Source organism: Protopterus annectens, chromosome 13.part0, assembly GCF_019279795.1.
Source record: "Protopterus annectens isolate FY-2018-M chromosome 13.part0, PAN1.0, whole genome shotgun sequence".
Taxonomy (NCBI): Eukaryota; Metazoa; Chordata; order Ceratodontiformes; family Protopteridae; genus Protopterus; species Protopterus annectens.
Genome location: NC_056747.1, coordinates 768965912 through 768987344, shown reverse-complemented (window position 1 = coordinate 768987344; position 21433 = coordinate 768965912). Strand labels below are relative to the sequence as shown.

The following is a 21433-nucleotide window of genomic DNA, read 5'->3' as shown; positions in this document are numbered from 1 at the left end:
CATGTTGACACACAAATGGGGGAGCCTAGATATAGATCTTTTTGCCTCACCCCAGAACTATCAGTTGGACAAATTCTGCACAAGAATTCATTACAAAAAAGCTTGGAAGTTGGATGCACTATCATTCGGCTGGAAAAACCTTTCAATCTATGCTTTTCCCCATCTGCCTCTGCTCTCCAAAGTTCTACTAAAAGTCAAACTGGACAACCCAAAAATGATTCAGACTGGCCTTGCCAACACTGGTACCCACTCCTGTGCAATGTGTCACATCTTCCTCCATGGCACCTGCCTCAGACACCTTACCTACTGCCTCAGCAGAACTACCAAATTCTGCACACTCAGCTCCAAACTTTGAATCTTGCAGCGTGGCTAATCAGCTAATTTCATCCTTGGCATCCATCAGCAAACCTGTGATGGATGTCATTTTGTAAGCTAGAAGGCCTAGTACTAGAAAATCTTATGCTGACAAATGGAAAATATTCTGTGCCTGGAACCAATCACAAGGAATAAGCACAGCAATGCCCAATATTCCTCAGATTCTGCAATACTTAACTGAGATGCTTCACAAGGGCCTATCTTTTTCTTCCATAGAAATCCATGCCTCTGCCATTTCAGCTCATTACAACACAGAACCTCACCTCTTCTCTCATCCTCTGCTAAAGCAGTATCTCAAGAGAGGCCAAAAATTTAAGACCTCCCAGGAGAGCACCTACTTCTGCATGGGATCTCAATTTTGTTTTGGAAAAACTCACTCTCCCTCCTTTTGAGCCAGCTGCTACTGCAAACCTAAAATTTCTCTCCTGGAAAACAGCTTTCCTTTCAGCAGTCACTTCAGATAGAAGGATTTCAGAATTACAGGCTCTTATGGCAGTGGAGCCTTTCATTATTTTTCATCCGGACAGGGTGGCTCTCAGGACCAATCCATCTTTCATGCCCAAGGTGTGGTATCCAGTGTGGCTCTTAATCAGACCATTCATCTGCCATCTTTCTTCCCCAATCCACAGAGCAAGGGTGAGCGGATTCTGCATTCATTGGATGTACACAGACAACTTAGATTCTACTTAAATAGGACAAAATCTCAAAGAAAATCTGAGCAACTGTTGGTGGCATTTGCTGCAGGGGCAGAGGGAAATGCTATTTCAAAGCAGACTGTTTCCAAATGGATAAGCCTTTGCATTTGTTTCTGCTATATACACCATGGTAAAGCTATCCCCATGGGGATCAGATCTCATTCCACCAGGGCTGCATCTACTTCTGCAGCCTTTCTCAGAGGAGTTCCTACCAGAGACATTCTAGAAGCTGTGACCTGGAGCTCAGTTCATACGTTCACCAAACATTACCATTTACCTCTCTTCTCTAAATCCAGAGCTGGCTTTGCACCTGCTGTCCTGCAGGGCCTTATAGTTTATTTATTTTATTTTATTTTACATTTGTTGACCGGGCTAGTCTAACTGGATACATGTCCATTTTCAGTAGAGGCCCGGGGAGAAAAGCTCCAAGCAGAAACAATGTCAAAACAAACAAAGAAATACAGTATAAAGAAATATTAAAGTGAGTAATGGTACATTTTTTTACATAAGGGTGAGGTCAAATTATACAGAGTCCTTTAGTAAATATAAGCTAAGAAAAAAATACAAAGAGCAAAAATTTGAGAGAGAGCAATGAACAATAATGAATGAGATTTAAAAATAATTTTTTTTTTTTTTGGGTTCAATAATAGAAGTCACTTGAGTTCTAAAAAGGAAGACCTTTTACAGGTAGGCAACATAGAAAAGAGGAGTAGAGAAGTGAAGAGAGAGAGCAAGAAAGAGATATCAGTCAGGGCTGGAACAGGGGCAAAGCCAGTGAGTTTTTAGATATTATTTAAGATGCTTCTTATAAAGAAGAGAGGAAGAAAGGTTGGAAAGTTCACTAGGGAGATGGTTCCAACTTTTCACTATGGTGTTGGTAAAAAGTGAGTCCCCAGCTTTGTTGTTGGATTTAATGGAAGAGACTAGGAGTTTATTTGCTGAGCGTAGTGTTGTAAGATTTTTGTAGTGGGTGATGAGATTGGTGAGGATTGTGGTGTTATTATGGTAGTAAAGGATCTTTTGGGTGATAAGTTGTTGAAAAAGTAGTTGGTTCTCCAGTTCTAACCATCCCAGCTGTTTGAGGTTATGACAGTGATGAGTTCTAAATGGGGAGCCAGTGGCAAATCTGGCTATGTTATTATAACTGGTGGAAAGTTTGGAGAGGTTGGTTTTAGATAAATTGGTGTATATAGCTGAAGCATAGAACAGGGTGGAGATAAGGTGAGTCTGAGCAATAGTGATTTTGGCTACAGGGGTGAGGAAGGCTTTGGTTCTATAGAGGGTGCCTAGTTTTTTGTTGATAGACTTAATAGTGGAATTAATGTGGTCATCATAGCTAAGGTTGTTGTCAATTGTTACCCCCAGTAGACGGGTAGTAGTATCAGGGGATATTTTGGTTCCATTGTTAGAAGTTACTGTGAAGTGCAATTGAGGTGACTTATGAGTAGGAGCAAAGAGCAATAGTTTTGTTTTCTTGGGGTTGAGAAGAAGGCAGTGTTTCATGAACCAGTGTTCAACACTGTTAAATACTGTTTGGGTTAGGGACTGGAGAGAGGTTATGGACTTGGCTGAACAAATTATGGTGGAGTCATCAGCATATTGTATGCAGGCGGCTTGGGGTATGTTGCTATGTAGATCGTTAATGTACAAAGAGAATAGAAGGGGTCCTAAGATAAGCCTTGTGGTACTCCAGTGTTCACAGGGAGGGATGAAGAAAGATTATTTTCCCAAAGTACTGCTTGTTGTCTATTATCTAGATAGGATTTAAACCATTGTGAAGTTTGAGGGTGAAGCGATTGATATGGTGAACCATCACATACTTATTGACATTCTAAAAGCTCAAAGGCTTTTGAGAGGTCAATGAATAATGCTGAGGAAAAAGTGTTGTTGTTTCAATTTTTGTTAATGGTGTCAGAGAAGGATAGCAGGGCAGTTGCTGTGCTATGGTAAGGCCTAAAACCATGCTGGCAGTTGGCAAGTAAATTATTTTGGAGCAGGGGGTCGAGCAGTTGTCTGTGAATACATTTTTCCATTATTTTAGCTAATGGAGAGAGTAAGGCGATAGGCCGAAAGTTGGAGAGTTCTGAAGATGGGCTGCCTTTATGTAAGGGGATTATGTGGGAAACCTTCCATAATGAAGGGATTTTGCTTTCTAAAATTGTTCTATTTATAATGATGGATATGGGATAGGCAATGGCTTTAGCTGCAGTTTGCAGGTATTCAGCTGGAAGACCGTCAGCAGAAGGGGTACATGGCTTAAGTTTTTGAAGTTGCCCCTAATGCTGTATAATTCTATCCTCCCAACCATAGCTTTGGGATTCTACCCAAATGTAATGACTGCAACAGTGAAACACGAAGAACATAGTACAGTTGTGTACACTTACCATAAATGTATATGTTCGAGTGTATTCACTGTTGCAGTCCTGGTTACCCACCCTCTAGCCCCCTGTTTTTCTATTACTATACCTTTCCTTTCTTTTACTATGCTTAAAAGCCTTTTGGGTGTATTTGCTTTTGTTTGGAGGTATATTTTTTGTGTTTTAAATTATATACATATACATATGTATATATATATTTTTTTTGCTCCCCATTTGGGGGGCACGTGACAGCTGGGGCAAGAAAAACTGATGTAATGGCGCCGGCTGCATGTTTTATACCCCTGATGACCTGGCGTCATGGAAGAAGGGACAGCAACCGATGCAGGACCCAAGACTTTGTTAATCAGGCTGACTGAGGTCAACCTGCCAGCAGATTACCCAAATGTAATGACTGCAACAGTGAATACACTCGAACATCTACATTTATGGTAAGTGTATACAACTGTACTGTATCCCCACCCAATGATACCAAATTTGAGGAGATTTTGGAACTTATGAGATAGCTGGGACCATCAGCCATGATTCAGACTCTTTATTTACAGGTGTTCCCAACAAGGAAGGTATGGAATGTAAGTCTTTTTAAGTAAATATTCAAATTTAAATGATATTTGTTACTAATACTACTTGTATGTTGGTTGATCTTTTATTAGTTTTTTTTATAGAAAATATTATAAATATTTAAAGGATAATGGCTATGGGTGTCACAGCTGCTCCTGCACATGCTAATATTGTCTGAGAATGATAAGAGATGGAAAATGTATTTAATTTTTTTTTTTTTGGTAAGATAATATATTTTAAACGTTTTGTAGATTTACTGTTTTATGTGATGTGGTTGTTTAGAAGTCCACTATGAATATATTGCAAAACTTAATAAAGTACATATTTTTTAAAGTTCACCATGGGAGAAGTAGTTGATGTTGTCAAATTTCTTGATTTAACTATTACGTTTGATTTTCACAGTGTCTCTTAAAGTGACATTTATAGAAAGCCAACATTTGTGGTCCATTATTTAACTTACAAAGGTGCTCATCCTAAATTTATGAAAGGAATATCCCAAGAGATCAGATGATCACAGTGTTTTAACCTCAGCAAGAAAGATTCTGAGAACTCTGGGATATGTGGCACCCACAATACAACTTATTCCATTTGCCTGACTGCACAAGAGGAAAATTCAGTGGTAGATCTCTAGTTCATGTATCATTGCATATTCCTCCCCTATCTTTTGTAATTTTGTAAAAAACAAAATTCTTTGGTAGATCACACAGGTAGTGACAACCCAGGAGTTATTTTTTTTCTTATTTTGCTTTCTCTTCAAATGTTTTTTACAGATACATCAGAGACGGCCTGAGGGGCTAGTTCAAATAGTTTCAAGTTGCAAGGACTTTTATATTTATATTTATATTTATATGGTCTTTTCTGTTCTTTTTTGTTCAAAGAAATTAAATAATTGATTCTTCCTCTTCAGTCTTTCCATAATCTTTGGACTTCAGGAGCATTTCAGGTTCAACAGGGGAACACAAAATCCCACCACCTTTGCAGATTCGCTGTGAATGCTTGAGATGTTGCTGTTCACCGCAGTCTTTTCTTCCAAGCAGTCTACATTTCATCAGAAAAGAACAGCTTGGCAGATCCAGGGCAGACCCTCATGAATGGGCATCAAATAGAAAGGTCTTTCTACAGATTGTCATCCAGTGGGGTACTCCAGAAATAGATCTTTATCTTCAATCTAAACCATCAACTCAAAATTTTTGCTTCAGGACTTCTTCCAAGGAGACCTAGAGAATGGAGGCCTTTTCATTCCAATGGAAAAGGAAATTTCTGTATGCCTCCTCCCCCCTTTCCGCTCATCCACAATGTTCCCCTGAAATTTCAGGTCCTAGAGACCACCATTTTGGAAAGACAATATTAGTTGTCCATTCTATTTCACTTAGCCAAGGATAATTACCGCACAATACCCCACAGGATGAACTTTCTCACACACTGAAGGGCTGTCCTATTCGCCCAGACTTGAAGACTCTCAAATCTAGCAGTATGGATGACAGGCTTTTAATTCTTTTTAGACACCTTTATTCAGAAGATGTCTTACAGGTAGTAAAGGAGGGTAGGAAACCTGCAACTTAGAAACAGTATATTTCTGAATGGAAAATATTTTCTTTTTGGTGCCAGAAAAGAAGATTAGATCATTACCAAGAAGGAATCCCTTTTATCTTCCATCTCTGTGAGCTGCTTAATTATTGGTTAGCATATACTTCTTTTAAGGTACATTTGTCAGCCATTTCAACTTGTCTTCCCATAGTTCCACGTCTTTCTTCATCCAAGTCGAGCAGTTCTTAAAAGAAATTTTCCATATCAGGCCTTCCTGAACTTTTTTCTTCTTCAGTAGAACCTAAATTATATTCTTGAGAAATTGACTTTGCCACCTTTTGAACATGGTTCCATAAAATATTCTACATGGAAAACAGTTCTTCTCATAGCCTTAACCATTGGTAAAAGGGTCGAAGAATTACAAGTACTCTTGTCTATTCCATCTTTTCTAAATTTCCATAAGGACAGAGTATCCCTTAGAACTAATCAATCCTTTGTGGTTATTGAAATGCATTTGAATCAGTCTAATCACTATCTTGCATTTTTCCTAACCCTCAAACTAATGGATAATGGAAATTTTCATTTGCTAGATGTACTGACAATTAAGATTTTACTTGGACAAGACCAAAGGGATTAGAAAATCTGCTTGTTTATTTTCTTTGAGGTTAAAGGCAAGGTCTTCCATTTTCCAGACATACCATTTTTAGATGGATTTCTGTTGTTATTTCTTTCTGCTATTTTTTTCCATGTCAGATTCCTCCAATCATACCTTTCAACTGTACAGATTTTCGCAGAATTTCCAGATTTTTGCCTCATATTTTTTATCTGTATTTCAGGTTTTCTGGCAATTAGTGGCAAATTTTTAAAGACTGACTTTAAGAAATAATGACAGACATTTGAGTTTCAGACATCATACCCTTCAGAAAATTCATGCTAATGTAAAACCTGTTATTCTATCAACTTTCTAAGTTTGTAAGAGGATTATTTAAAATGTCCCTATTTTTGGGCCTTTGTCCCACTTTTATTTATATCTTTGTCCAGATTTCTTGCAATAAGAGGTTGAGAGGTATGCCTCCAATGACATATTAAAGCTCATTCTACAAGACCTGTAGCTTTTTCAGAGGCTTTCTTCAAATGGCATGACTGCAAATCAGTATTAGAGGTAGCTAATTGGTATTCCATTCATACCTTTACCAAACATTACAAAACTGATGTTTTTTTAAAGCCAGAACTGGGTTTGTCAGAATCGCACTTCAAGGGTTGCTGGTCTGCAGTACAGTTTCTGTTATTCCTTCCTTGTCTACCTAAAAGGTTTGGGAATTGATCCATCTATCAGCATTACAGAAGCAGTGATCTAATGATGAACATAGTACAGCTGTGTAAGAACTTACCATAACAGTAGATATTTAAATAGATCACTTTTGCAGTGTATGAACCCAGCCTCCATTCCCCTTTTTCTCATCTTTTTCTTTTAGGCCAAGGTGGAACCCCTATTGGCATACCCCCCCCCATGTTTTATTTTAATTTTCCATGAGTCTGTCCTATTATTAGCTAGTCTCACTGCCTATCTGGGGCAAGAAAGCTTTGAAGATTCTCAGTCTTGTACACCTCTTAAGTACCAATATGTAGTTCTCGTGCATCCATGTATGGTCAAGGGGAAGGAGTGCCTAAGCTTTGGCATACATCCCATCAGTCAACATTACTGGGAAAGTGAATTAGCTGAACATCTATAGTTGTAGTAACTTCTTACACAATAACATGTTTTCTTTTGTCAGTCCACTCGAATGTTGGGCATCCCCCCCCCCCCCCAATCTTCAAGTCGGCTTCCTACTACTGGCTGAACTTGTACTAGGCTGTTATATATTGCTTCTTCACTGGCAGGTTGGTGAGCTTATGGAGGTATATATATATATATATATATATATATATATATATATATAAAAACATATATGGGGGCATTAGGACATGACACTTTTACAAAGAGGTGATGTATGTCTGACAGTGAGCCATAATTTGAAGCATCACTGTCTGAGCAGTTCACATCCTAGGCAAAGTCAGTATACTGAAAGACTGCCTGAGCTACATCTGTAGTCCTGTCCTGGAGCTGAGGCTTCAGAAGTTCAAACTGTGACGCTAGACATTGATCGATTCACCACTCTGGAGATTGCAGTTCTGCCAGTCTTTTCCTTATGGCAGCAGGGGGAGCAGCTCATTGTGGCTAGGATTTCCATCCTATGTTACTTGAGATTCTTGTGCACCTTCCTGCCATTCCCTCTTAATCCATGCCTCATCTCAAAATCCAGGAAGGAAGACCTCTCCTAGGCCAGCTAACGCTGCAGCTGTCTGTATGGCTAATTTCATGTTTATATTTTCAAGCTGTTTATATTTCTTCTCAGAGTATTCAAAAAAAAAACATGAATATATTTACTTGCAGTGAAGTAAGCAGGGTGATGAACAACATCACACACTTCTGACAAATAGATACTACATTTGTTTGGAAAGCAAATACCATCAAAGCTGACATTTTGTTGCAAAGTTCTAAAGCTCTGGCACTTTACCTCTCACTCTACTGGTGACCTTAATGAGACAATAGAATACTGTTGTGTCAAGGTTTATCATATCTTAAAATTCAGTACCTCACTGGACATAACATATGCCCCCACACTGAAATTATTTGCATTTGATCCAGAGCAATACTGCCTTTTAAGTCACTGCACGTAAAACTAAACATATAGTTACTGTGCCTGTACCCATGGAGTTCTTCCCTGTTTGGCTTCCAAGTGTGCTGAGGGGTGATGGTCAGGTTATACCTCTCCTCATTCAAGTTCTGTATTGTGCTGCTTTTGATGTTCATCATGTTTCACTGTTGCAGTCATTACATTTGGGTGTAATCTGCTGTCAGGTTGCCCTCAGTCTGCCTGATTAACAAAGTCTTGGGTCCTGCTTCGGTTGCTGTCCTTTTTTCCATGACGTCAGGTCGACAGGGGTATAAAACATGCAGCCGACCCCATTACATCAGTCTTTCTTGTCGCGTGGTGCCCGAAGCAGAAGCAGTTAGCAAGTGCCGGTTGGCCAACTCCTGAAATTTTCGTTTTTGAGTTTCAGAACCAAAGTCTTCAACTAAAAGCTAAGTACCCCATTGGGGAAACTTTTTCTTGTTCCTTACCGATGTCAGTAAAAGTTAATAATTGTATTACTTGTGGGAAGCAAAACCTGGACAAACTCACTCTACCTCCTTTCGATCCAGCTGCTACTGCAAACTTAAAATTTCTTTCCTGGAAAACAGCCTTCCTTTCAGCAATCACTTCAGCTAGAAGGATATCTGAATTACAGGCCCTTATGGCAGTGGAGCCTTTCATCATCTTTCATGTGGACAGGGTGTCACTCAGGACCAATCCATCATTCATGCCCAAGGTGGTATCCAGTGTGGCTCTTAATCAGTCCATTCATTTGCCAACTTTCTTTCCCAATCCACAGAACAAGGGGGAACGAATTATGCATTCATTGGATGTACACAGACAACATGGATTCTACTTGGACAGAACTAAATCTCGGAGAAAATCTGAACAACTGCTGGTAGCATTTGCTGCAGGGGCAGAGGGAAAGGCTATTTCAAGGCAAACCATTTCTAAATGCATAAGCCATTGTATTAATTTCTGTTATAAGCACCATGGAAAACCTATCCTCAAGGGGATCAGATCTCATTCCACCAGGGCTGCATCTACTTCAACAGCCTTTCTCAGAGGTGTTCCTACCAGGGATATTCTAGAAGCTGCTACCTGGAGTTCAGTTCATACTTTCACCAAGCATTATCACTTACCGATTTTCTCTAAATCCAGAACTGGTTTTGCCACTGCTGATGTTCATCGTGTTATACTGCTGCAGTCATCACACTTGGGTTATCCTGCCGTCAGGCGGTCCCGCAGTCGGCCGAATCCCAAAGTCTTGGTCCGGCGTTGGTTGTCATCGCTTCTTTCCTGACGTCAGTGCGACAGGGGTATAAAAGAGGCAGCCGACACCATTTTCTTCAGTCTTTCTTGCCGTGCGGTGCCCGAAGCAGAAGCAGTTCGCAAGTGCCAGTCGGCCAGCTCCTGAGATTTTCGAATCGAACTTCAGCCCGAAGTCTTCTCTAAAACTAAGTACCCCATTGGGGAAACTTTTCTTGCCTCAGACCGATGTCAGACAAAGTTAATAATTGCATTTCTTGTGGGAAGCAAATACCTCATAAGGTTTTTCATTCTTATTGTATTCCTTGCCTAGGCCCAGACCATGACGTTTCTGGTTGTCGGTTTTGTGCTAGGTTCAACAAACGTACAATCAAGCATTGGGCGGATTTCGCCCGACATTATTTTGGCAGAAAATTTAACTATAGCATGTCGTCGGAACTACCGACATCAGCAATGGCTAAAAAACGCAAGGATAAAGACAGGCAACCAAGGCCAAGACCAGATACCGAGGCCTCAGCAAGGCCTGCCGCCGGTTCTCCGGTTTTCAGCAAGGCACCTACGCAGCCCCTGTCTACCGCTGATTTAGAAATTCTGACGGCCTCCCAGACCGAATCAGCTGGACCTCAGGAGCCGGTTCCATCTCACCCCTCGGATGCCAACCCTGACGGTGATCCGGAGATTTTGGACAGGCCTTCGGTTTCTGAAGGTGTCTTCAAACCGACAGCTATCTCTATTAAGTCATGCTAAACTTAAAGCTCCCTTAAAAGTTAGGAAACCGGGTCCACAGACCCTCCCACAGGCCCCTATGCCTAAAAAACAGATGCTTAAGATGGCTGAGGATTTAATTACCCTTATCAGGGGTTTCCAACCCCCTCCTGACAAAAGGCCTAGAATGGAAGAAGATTATCCTTCCTCTGACCAAGCATCCATTTCCTCAGCTAACTCTGAGGACCAGGATTATTCCTTCCCTCCTTATGAAGACTCAGATGCTGAAGAGTCCATTCCCTCTGTCTCCCCCCCCTGAAGACTACTCTTTTGGGGAAACTTTACACACCATGAGGGAACACTTTCACTGGGAAGGCCAAGATTACTCTGACTCTAAGAAAAGACTCCGTGAGTTTCTTCTTCTTCCACAGCATAGACCCCTTGCAATTCCTCCAGTTTTAGACATTTTGGATGATGTTTACACCGAATCTAGTCTAAACCCAGACTCCTTACCTCCTGCACCAGCTAAACCAGACAGATACTACCGACTTCCTGATTCTCATAAGTTTCTATATAAAAGCCCTGTTGCAGACCCCAAAACCATTTCCCAGGGTCCCAAAGGGGTCAAGGCCTCTACTGCTAAGAATCCACTACCTTCTGAAAGGGATTCCAGAGCATTAGAAAGATGGGGAAGAAAGTGTATACGTCTGCCACTTTGGCCATGAGTGCCTTAAACTGCCAATTCCACACAATAAAATACCAGCAGTACTTGATTACACAGTTAAAGCAGAAAATGATTCCTCAGACAGATCAACCTGATTTCAAAGAGATGCAGGATTTGCTGCATGCAGCAGAACAGGTGGGAAAGCATACCTTACAGTGTGGTTTTGATTCATTGGAAGCTTCATGTAGAGCAGCTGTCACAGGATCTGTAATTCGTAGACATGCTTGGCTAAAAGAGAAAGCCTTACCAGAACATGTCAAAGCAAAGTTATTGGATGCTCCATTGCAGAAAGATGTGTTATTTGGTGTCAAAGCAGAGGAAGTCTTAAAGTAAATGGAAGAAAAGGCAAAATCTATGCAGACAGTTAAAGATTTTTTACAGGTACAACCTCCTCGTTTCAGCAGAAACTGGCCATCAAAAAACTGGTCCTTTCCTGCATCAGGCAGACCCCAAAGGGGTAGGTACAGATGCCCAAGGGGCAGAGGCCAGCCACAAGGTTCTTTCAGGCCTAGACAATGGCATACGACAACTCAAAGAGGTGGAGACGAAAGATCTCAACCCTTCAGGAAACAAACACAATGACTTCCCTCTTCGCCTGCCAAGCAAAATTGCCCTGGCAGCACCTTTGGGAGGAAGACTGGCTCTATTTCCACAAAATTGGCGCATCATAGCAAAGGACAAATGGGTTCTGGATATTATTACCCAAGGCTACAGATTTCATTTTCACACTTTAACACAGATGAGAGGCATGCCAAATCTGCCTCCAAACCAATGGGCAGAGGCACAAATGCAAATTTCAGCTCTCATGGATATGAAAGTAATTCTAAAGGTACCTACAAAGGAGCAAGATCAAGGTTTTTACTCAAGACTATTTCTAGTACCAAGAAAGGACAAAGCCTGGAGACCCATTTTAGACCTCTCAATTCTAAACACATACCTGGAGGTACCCAAATTCAAAATGCTCACACTACAGCAGCTTCTTCCCATGCTGGGCAAGGAGTCTTGGCTGCTAACGTTGGACCTCAAAGAGGCATACCTGCATGTCCCTATCAGACAAGATTGCAGAAGATACCTCAGATTTTTGGCAGGTACAACGCATTATCAATTCTCTGCATTGCCCTTTGGCTTATCTACTGTGCCCAGAGTATTTACGAAATGCCTGGCATTTAATTGCATACTGCAGACAACGAGGAATACAAATTTATCCATATCTGGATGACTGCCTGATCCAAGCGGACAGCAAGGACATTCTGTTACAGCATCTGGCATTTGTAACAAAGCTGCTAAGTTGCCTAGGGTACACAGTAAACAAAAAGAAGTCAAAACTAATACCCTCACAAGACATAATATTCCTGGGTGCCAGCTTAAATACAACGGCCCAGATGGCTTATTTCACAACAGACAAACAAAAACAACTGACTCAATACTTCAAAAAGATGGCAACTTTTACCCAGCTCACTGCAAGGAAAATCCTGCAGGCATTGGGGTTCATGGCATCTTGCATTCAACTAGTTCCACATGCAAAGCTGCATATGAGGAACTTAACAATGGTACCTGAAAAGTGTATGGACTCAACACAGGCACAGCCTCGAAACAAGTATACCTCTAATTCCCTGCCTTCAAAAAGAGTTCCTATGGTGGGCTCAAGCATGTCAAATAAACAAGGGTCTTCCTTTTGTCTTACCTCCAGCAAACCAAACTATGACAACAGATTCTTCAGACAATGCCTGGGGAGCACACATGGCAGGACAGTGCATACAGGGCAAATGGTCTGCAAAACAAATGCATCTACACATCAACCAAAAGGAGATGCTAGCCGTGCAAAATGCACTGACAGCCTTCAAGGACCTCTTGCATCCAGGACAACTACTAATAAGGACAGACAACACCACAGTTATGTGGTACATAAACAAACAGGGAGGAACACACTCCTACCCTTTATGCAAACAGGCAATGACCTTGTGGAACACAGCATTGACTTACCAAGTACAACTGCAAGCACAGTTCCTGCCAGGAAAGGAAAACATACTGGCAGACGAATTAAGCAGAAATATGGCAGATCCTCACGAGTGGAGACTACACCCACAAGTATTTTCAATGATAACTCAAAGGTGGGGACGCCCAGACATAGATCTATTTGCCTCCCCCAACAATTGCCAACTACAGAAATTTTGCACAAGGACTTATCATTCCCTAGCCTGGAAAGTGGACGCCCTATCTTTCAGTTGGACAGCATTGACAGTCTATGCCTTCCCACCACTACCTCTATTGACCAAGGTATTACCGAAAGTCAGATCAGAGAGACCACAAATGATCCTCATTGCTCCGGACTGGCCACATCAGCACTGGTACCCATTACTAAGGAACTTGACTCACAGCCCTCCATGGATCTTACCTCAATTCCCACTTCTGTTGACTCAGCAAAACTCTCAGATCCTTCACAGTCAGCTCAGGACTTTAAATTTAGCTGCATGGAGACTACCTTGAATTATCAATCAACACTTCTCTCAAAGGACATCCTGAATGTCATTTTGGAGGCCAGGAGGCCCAGCACCAGAAAAACTTACTCAGACAAATGGAAAAGATTTTGTGCATGGAACCAGGCTAAAGGCCAAAATCCTGGGATAACCAAACATTCCTCAAATACTGCAATACTTAACTGAGATGCTACACAAAGGCCTTTCTTTCTCATCCATTAAGATCCATGCTTCAGCCATTTCAGCTCAATATAATACGGATCCTCCCATCTTCTCACACCCTTTACTAAGGCAGTTTCTCAGAGGGGCTAAGAATATAAGACCCCCCAGAAAACCCCCAATGCCAGCTTGGGACCTCAACTTTGTTTTAGAAAAATTAACACTGCCTCCTTTCAAACCAGCCTTCTCAGCAGAACTACAATACTTGTCATGGAAAACAGCTCTGTTGCTGGCTATCACCTCAGCACGCAGGGTCTCAGAACTACAGGCACTCATGGCAGTGGAACCTTTCATCATTTTCCATCAGGACAGAGTCTTTTTACGAACTAACCCTACCTTTATGCCAAAGGTAGTATCTAGTGTGGCTTTGAATCAGACCATTCATTTACCCACCTTTTTATCCAAACCCCCAGAATAAAGGAGAAAAACTCCTTCACTCTTTGGACATTCACAGACGGCTACGTTACTATTTGGATAAGACAAAGACCTTCAGAAAAACTGACCAACTCTTTGTATCCTATGCTGCAGGTCCACAAGGAAAGGCTATTTCAAAACAGACCATCTCCAAATGGATAGCACATTGTATCCGTTTTTGCTACTCGCACCATGGGAAAGCAGTGCCTGTTAATATTAGGTCCCATTCTACCAGGGCTACAGCAACCTCAGCAGCCTTTCTCAGGGGGGGTTCCAACCAAGGACATTCTGGAGGCAGCTACTTGGAGTTCAGTGCACACCTTTACCAAGCACTACCACCTTCCATTATACTCAAAAACCAGAGCTGGTTTTGCCACTGCAGTTCTGCAGGGCATCCTAGCTTCGTCTAACCCAGTTTAGTACCAGCCACCCATCCATAGCTTTGGGATTCAACCCAAGCGTGATGACTGCAGCAGTATAACACGATGAACATAGTACAGTTTTGTACCTACCATAAATGTAGATGTTCGAGTGTATATACTGCTGCAGTCCAGGTTACCCTCCCACCATCCCCTCTACATACCAGGGTGTTAGCAAATACACCATATAGACATGCATCCAATTGATTGATGTACATGGAGTTATAACTAACAGCTAGTACTATTGTTTATCTACTAAGGCATTTTTGCATAGTTATTTGTATTGCCATCCTAGTTGAGGGCACCTGACATCTGGGGCAAGAAAAACTGAAGAAAATGGCGTCGGCTGCCTCTTTTATACCCCTGTCGCACTGACGTCAGGGAAGAAGCGACGACAACCGATGCCAGACCAAGACTGGGATTCGGCCGACTGCGGGGACCGCCTGATGGCAGGATAACCGAAGTGTGATGACTGCAGCAGTATATGCACTCGAACATCTACATTTATAGTAGGTACAAAACTGTACTTTTTGCAGGGCCTTATAGCTGGTGCTAATACTGTATAAATCCATCCTCCCAAACATAGCTTTGGGAATCTACCCAAATGTAATGACTGCAACAGTGAAACATGATGAACATAGTACAGTTGTGTACACTTACTATAAATGTAGATGTTCAAGTGTATTCACTGTTGCAGTCCTGGTTACCCTCCCTCCAGCCCCGTTTTTTTCTTACTATACCTCTACTTTCTTTTACTATGCTTAAAAGCCTTTTTGGTGTATTTGCTTTTATTTGGAGGTATATCTTTGTGTTTTTAATTATATAAATATATATATATATATATATATATATATATATATATCTATCTATCTATATATATATATAGATATATATATATATTGCTCCCCATATGGGGGACACCTGACATCTGGGGCAAGAAAAACTGATGTAATGGCGTCGGCTGCATGTTTTATACCCCTGATGACCTGACATCATGGAAGAAGGGACAGCAACCAACGCAGGACCCAAGACTTTGTTAATCAGGCCGACTGAGGGAAACCTGCCAGCAGATTACCCCCAAATGTAATGACTGCAACAATGAATACACTCGAACATCTACATTTATGGTAAGTGTACACAACTGTACTTTAAAACATATGGAATAAATGGAGCATCATAGTAATCATTCAGTTGACATGCATTGAACTGCAAAGTGAAAGGAAATATCCACTAGGGTAACTAAATGGCCTTGTAGATTTGATAAAAAATTATCTGGGATCATCACATAAATAAGTTTTTTTTTGTTTTCTTTTAGGTTACCTGATTATGACTGATGCCTGGTTTTCTGAGTATGTTTATGAAGCAGTAGTAGACAAAAAGTACCTTACAGATGAAATCTTGGATGTACTAAAGCAAGAACCATTTGTTTTACCTGCATGGGATCCTATGGGAGCCTTGGCATAGAGCCATCCATTGAAGCACACTGAGAAACATAAGACAAAGATGTTTAAAAGCTGTAGTAGTCCAATACAGATCAGAGACAGGCGAGATAAAGGTCCTTAGACCTGGAATCTTATGGGGATTACAGATCAACTTGACAGCTGTGGACAGTGTGGGAACTACAATTGGACTAACTTTTTGTCATATCCTGAGCTGAGGCAGTAACATTGATTTTATCAAATTCTAGCAGCTGCAGACATGGTAACATAAAACAAAAAAGTTTTTTCGTAAGTGGTGCTCAGGTCTACTTAACTAGTTTTGTACTATTAGCCTCATTTTTACAGATATGAGATGTATCAACTTTTTTAATTTTACATGCCTGCTCTTGATTTTATTTTCTTTTATTACTTTTTAATCATTGGCTCTGCAAGACATGAGAAAGAGAATAAACTGACAGTTTACTTTGTGAAGAATTCTCACAGCAGATACAGCAGTAGAACAAAGCAGCCAAGCCTCAGAATCCAGTAAAAGACTTATTAGCTGAAAGTCTGTAGCTTGCAAGCTTGTGCCTACAGTTCAAAATGGAAGTGGTCTTTCACATCTAATTCAGTTTTGTACATTGGATCATCATTGACTTCAACAAGTGACCATATACTGTGGCTTCTTGTCTCCACATCAGACATTTTGTCCAGATTACGCAGCTTTGTGTCTGTCTGTATGTATGTATGTATGTCCTTACTTGCCTAATTCAAAAAAAAAATTAAGGTGTTAAACCATGGTCCCTTTCTTTTTCTGGTGTCTGCTTGTATGGATTTGAGAGATCCTGCAGAAGTTTAGAATCTCATCAGTATTGTAGCGTAAATGATTCCCATTCTTTAAATGCTACCAAGGCTTGATCTGTCTTAACTTGCACTTCCACTCCATTTTCTGTGGACATAAAATTAGGAAGCAGAATGATTAAATTAATTTCCCATTCATTAGAAAATAGAAGCATCAATCTCGTATACTACTAAGTCTTATTTTTGATAATGAACCTCAAGAATAAGGCACAGTAGGTCCATCATCAGAATTGACTGCAATATTCTGACTGAACTACAGGATCTTTCTTCAGAGATAACTCTAATATCAATTGCCATAACATTTGGGCTTTTTATTAATCCGTGTCATTCACCCTTCAACAAATGCAAATATATCTCTGCGTAAAGCCTAACCCTCATCTCACACTGAGCCACCACCACCACCGTCTGCAGTGCTGTCTTTATTTCTTCTTACTGTGTTGAAACCATTGGTCTGTAGGCTGTATTCTGTACAATTTTGCTAGTGTATCATAATTTGTTACACCTCTCCTGGCTGTCATTCCCTATTGTCATTATCACTATGACTGCTCATCAGTTGTACTTTACCAGAGCTTGGGTGGTGATATCATTTTTATCTGACTTTGTCTATCATAACCACACCCCTTTACATAGTCCCAGGAAAAGTTAGCCTGAAGTGTGTATTTTTGTATACGGGCAAATCAAGATCAGGATGTCTTCGAATATTGCAGGAAATTCAGTAATCCTAAAAAAATTAATTTTTAAAAACTTTCTTGTCATGATTGAGAAAAAGTTGTACATGCTTGAAAAACTTTTAAAATCACCTAAGTAGTTTTTGATTCATTTGTTATGGAAGAGGTTAGAAAAGAGACAATATATGAATTATAAATGAGGCAGTTGTAAGATGCTGTGTTTAAGTTTCAGCAATGGCTCCCACTTGAGATTTAAGCTGGTCACAGTGGTGCTTAAAAAGGAATATAGGAATATGTTACATTGACATAGGCATTGCCAAAGATAAAGCAGCCAACACCAATGCAGATCTGTGTATCAGAGCACAAGTTATAGATGTCCTTCTATTCATATGCTGCAATATTCATAACATTAGGGAGTCTGCCTCTGGCTGATTTGTATGTCTAACTAGTATCCAGAAGTCTTCAGGCTACCACAAGATACATGCTATGCCACACAACATAATCCATACGTTGGCCATAAAGAGACTTCAACTATAAAGCGGACGTCAGCATGCACCTACCTCAGAACTTTTCTGCTGCCTGTCCGATCGCCAGCTCTAGACATTCACTTGCCAGAACTGTTTTGTTCCAGTGACCAGATAATTACTCATTGCAGTTTTTCTTCTTAAAATTTTTGCTACTGGTTGTTTGTTGGGTTCATGTCAGCCAGGAAGGGCAAGTGTCAGTGTGGAAGGCAGATTCCACATAAAGTTGGCCATGAATGTTGCCTCTTTTGCCTAGGCCCAGATCACGACCACACCAACTGCAGTATTGGCAAGTCCTTCATCTCCAAGACCCTCAGGAGGCGGCTAGGCTCTTTAAAGTTGTACTTAGAAAACCAGCACCTTAAGCGCCTAGCTCACAAGATGGATGTGATGTCAGAACATTCGGATAAGCCTGTACCAAAGAAGGCCAAAAAATCATGGCCTGAACCTTTAACTGCGCCCTCTCTTCCAGTCATTACTCCCGAGGCTGGTGTAGGCCCGGAGACCGTGCCGGAGGTGGTAAGTGTACCTTTGGCGGGTACCACAGTGGAAGCCCTGAAGGAGTCCACTGGCATGTCCACGAGGGAAGGTCAGGATTTCAGTCAGGGCGATGAGGGAACCCAGGCACATTATATCCAAAGATCCTCGAGGCATCACACAAATCACAGTGCATGAAGACGTGCTGTCCGATATTGTCGAATGTAGGTCAATATGCAGTCCTTTCACCTTTCACCATGTGTAAGCCCCCCCAAATGAAGAAGGCTAAAAATAAATATGCGTCTCCTGCTACACCTCAGCAGCCCCATGATTGATTTAATGCCTTTATGGCCCTTTGCCAGTCTTCTTCTGTTCCTCTGCAACCCTTTTCTCCTTCCACAACCTTCAAAAGGACAGCTGCTGACACTTCCTCAGAGGAGGAGGATTCCTCTGGAGAGGATTCCTTAGCCTACTCCACCCAGTTGTCTTCCCCCTTAGGGTATACCTCCCCAGAAGAGGAATCTAATAGTACGCATTCCCTGAGGGGGACATTTCATTTGGAGAGACTGTTCTCAAAATGAAAGATTTTTTCAAGTGAGGCTGCTTTCAAGTTTCAGACATTCAGAAGAGGTACTATGACCTCTTGCAGGTGGATTTCCCATCTCCTTCTGCTGTCCCTCCAGTCCTGCCTGTCTTTCTTGATATTTTTTGTGCTGCCTGCAAATGTCCAGTCTCTCAGCCTCCTTCCCCCAAGTATCCAGACAGGTTATATAAGGTACCTGAGGACTCCCACTTCCTTTTCAAAGCTCCTGCTTCTGATCCAGCTACCATATCTGTTTCTATGGATAAGGCTTTAAAATTGCTGCCCTCCACTTCCTTGTTACCCTCTGATAAGGAGAGTAAGGTCATGGAATGTTTGGGAAAGAAGGTTTACACTTCTGCCACTTTAATATGTGGGTCTGATAATTTATTGCAAGGAAGGCCAAAGTACTCCTTGACCCTTCTGGCTGATGCAGGGAAATTTTTGGCAGACATCCCAGATTCCCTAGCAAAACCTAAATTAGCAGCTATTCTTAATTCTTCTGCACAAGTGACTAGACACTCCTTCAACTGCAGTTGTAATGCTGCTGATGCCTCGGCTAGGGCAGCTGCCATTTGGGTCAGTCCTTAGAAGATGCTCTTGGCTTTGGCTACAACCTCTGCCCGAAGATTTTAAGGCCAAATTGCTGGTTGTACCCTTGGATAACAAAGCCTTGTTTGGGAGTTCAGCAACAGAACTCTTCAAGTCTCTTCAGGAGAAAGGAAAGGAGTTACAGGACCTTAAACACATTCTTATATCTCCAGTTTCACAGTTTCAGAGAAATTACACGGTTAAGACTGCATTTGTAAGAACGCTATCCCTGTCTTCTTCTGCTTCTAAAATTAAGAGGGGGACCTAGAAATCCAGCCTCTTCAAAGTCTGCTCCTTCTACCCCTGCTCCAAAACAGTCCTTTCAGTCCCAGCCTAAGCCAGGTAGCCTATGACTACCAACCACTAATGCCATCCACTCCCTTGTCTCTCTGTCTCACTCTTGCTGTTTGGAAGCTGATTACTCAGGACTCCTGGGTCCTATTCATAATCAAAACAGTGTATTTTATGGTTTTGGAAATTCCCTTAATTCAGAGGGATTCCACCACCTCCCAAAGATCAGTTGAGCTTCTTTCCTCAGGTCATCACAGACCCGATCTCTCAGGGAACTATCCAAGAAATTCCCACCTCCCAAAAAGGAAAGGGATTTTACTCCAGGATGTTCCTGGTCCCCAGGAAGGATGGCCCTTGAAGATCCATTCTGGATCTTTCCCATTTAATCACCTTTTTCAATGTCCCTTCTTTCCGTATGTCGACTTTACCTTCCCTTCTCCCTCTAATTCTTCCCCAGGCATTCATAGTGTCCCTAGACATAAAATATGTCTAGCCTCACATTCCTGTCCAGGCAATGTTCAGGAAATTTTTACATTTTTCTGTTGCTTCCTCACCTTTTCAGTTTTGTGCTTTGCCCTTTTGTCTGTCTACATCACCAAGGGTTTTCACAAAATGCTTAGCTAGCCCGTCATAGAATTCTGCAGAATGCATGGAATTCAAATCTTCCCTTACCTCAATGACCTTCTGATTCAGGCTAAGTCTCCTGAATTTCTACAGGAAAATCTTTCCTTCCCTATTGCCCTTCTGCAGAGTTTAGGGTTCACTGCAAACTTCCAGAAGTGTTCTCTCACCCCTTTGTAGGATCACATTTTCTTGGGATGCAGGATAAAAACAGGCAAAATGCTAGCCTATCTTCCAATATGGAAGGTCTTGTTCCTGACTTCCTATTTTCAGAGCATCCTTCCTCTTCAGTCATTCACAGCCAAGGACTTCCTCCGGCTCTTAGGGTACATGGTATCCACTATCTCTATGGTGGCCTTAGCAAGATTACACATGAGGAAGTTACAAAGATATCTAAGAACTGTATAGATGCAACACTCATATCCTTTAAAATTTCTGATTCATAAAAAGGGAACTAGAATGGTGGATCCCACACAAAACAAAAACCCTGGCCTACCCCTGCAACCACACCTTCTTTCTCCAGAGTTATTTACAGACACTTCAGACACGGGTTGGGGTGAAACTCTTCAAGCCTGGGGGGTCGGAGATGTTTGGTCTGTCAAACAGGCATAAGAACATATCAGTGTAAAGGAGATGAGGGCACTGTTTTTTGCACTGCTAATCTTCAAAAGCAATCTAGTTCCAGGAGTACTGAGGTGGTTAACAGACAATGCCACAGCTCTTTGGTACATCAACAAGCATGGGGACAGAATGTTACATTCTATGCGGACTAGCCCTACTTACTTGGGAATTGGCCTTACAAAGCCAAATCACTCTTCAGGTGGTCTGTCTCCCCTCAGCCCAGAATACAGTGTTAGACTCTTTAAGCAGGTCCATGACCCAATCCCACGAAATAATGTTACACAGGGATGTGTTTCTGGACCTAATCCATCGTTGGGTACACCTCAGATAGATCTTTTTATCT

The 21433-nt window shown here is 41.5% G+C and overlaps 1 protein-coding gene across 1 annotated transcript in view; it reads left to right on the top strand.

The window, feature by feature from the left end:
* BLMH (bleomycin hydrolase) overlaps positions 1-17464 on the top strand; it is a 593976-nt gene extending 576512 nt beyond the window's left edge. Inside the window, exon 12 of the mRNA XM_044054476.1 lies at positions 15754-17464. Within this exon, the coding sequence (XP_043910411.1) occupies positions 15754-15902 (149 nt within the window). The 3' untranslated portion in view covers positions 15903-17464. The remainder of the gene's footprint in view (positions 1-15753) is intronic.
* Positions 17465-21433: the final 3969 nt, after the last annotated feature.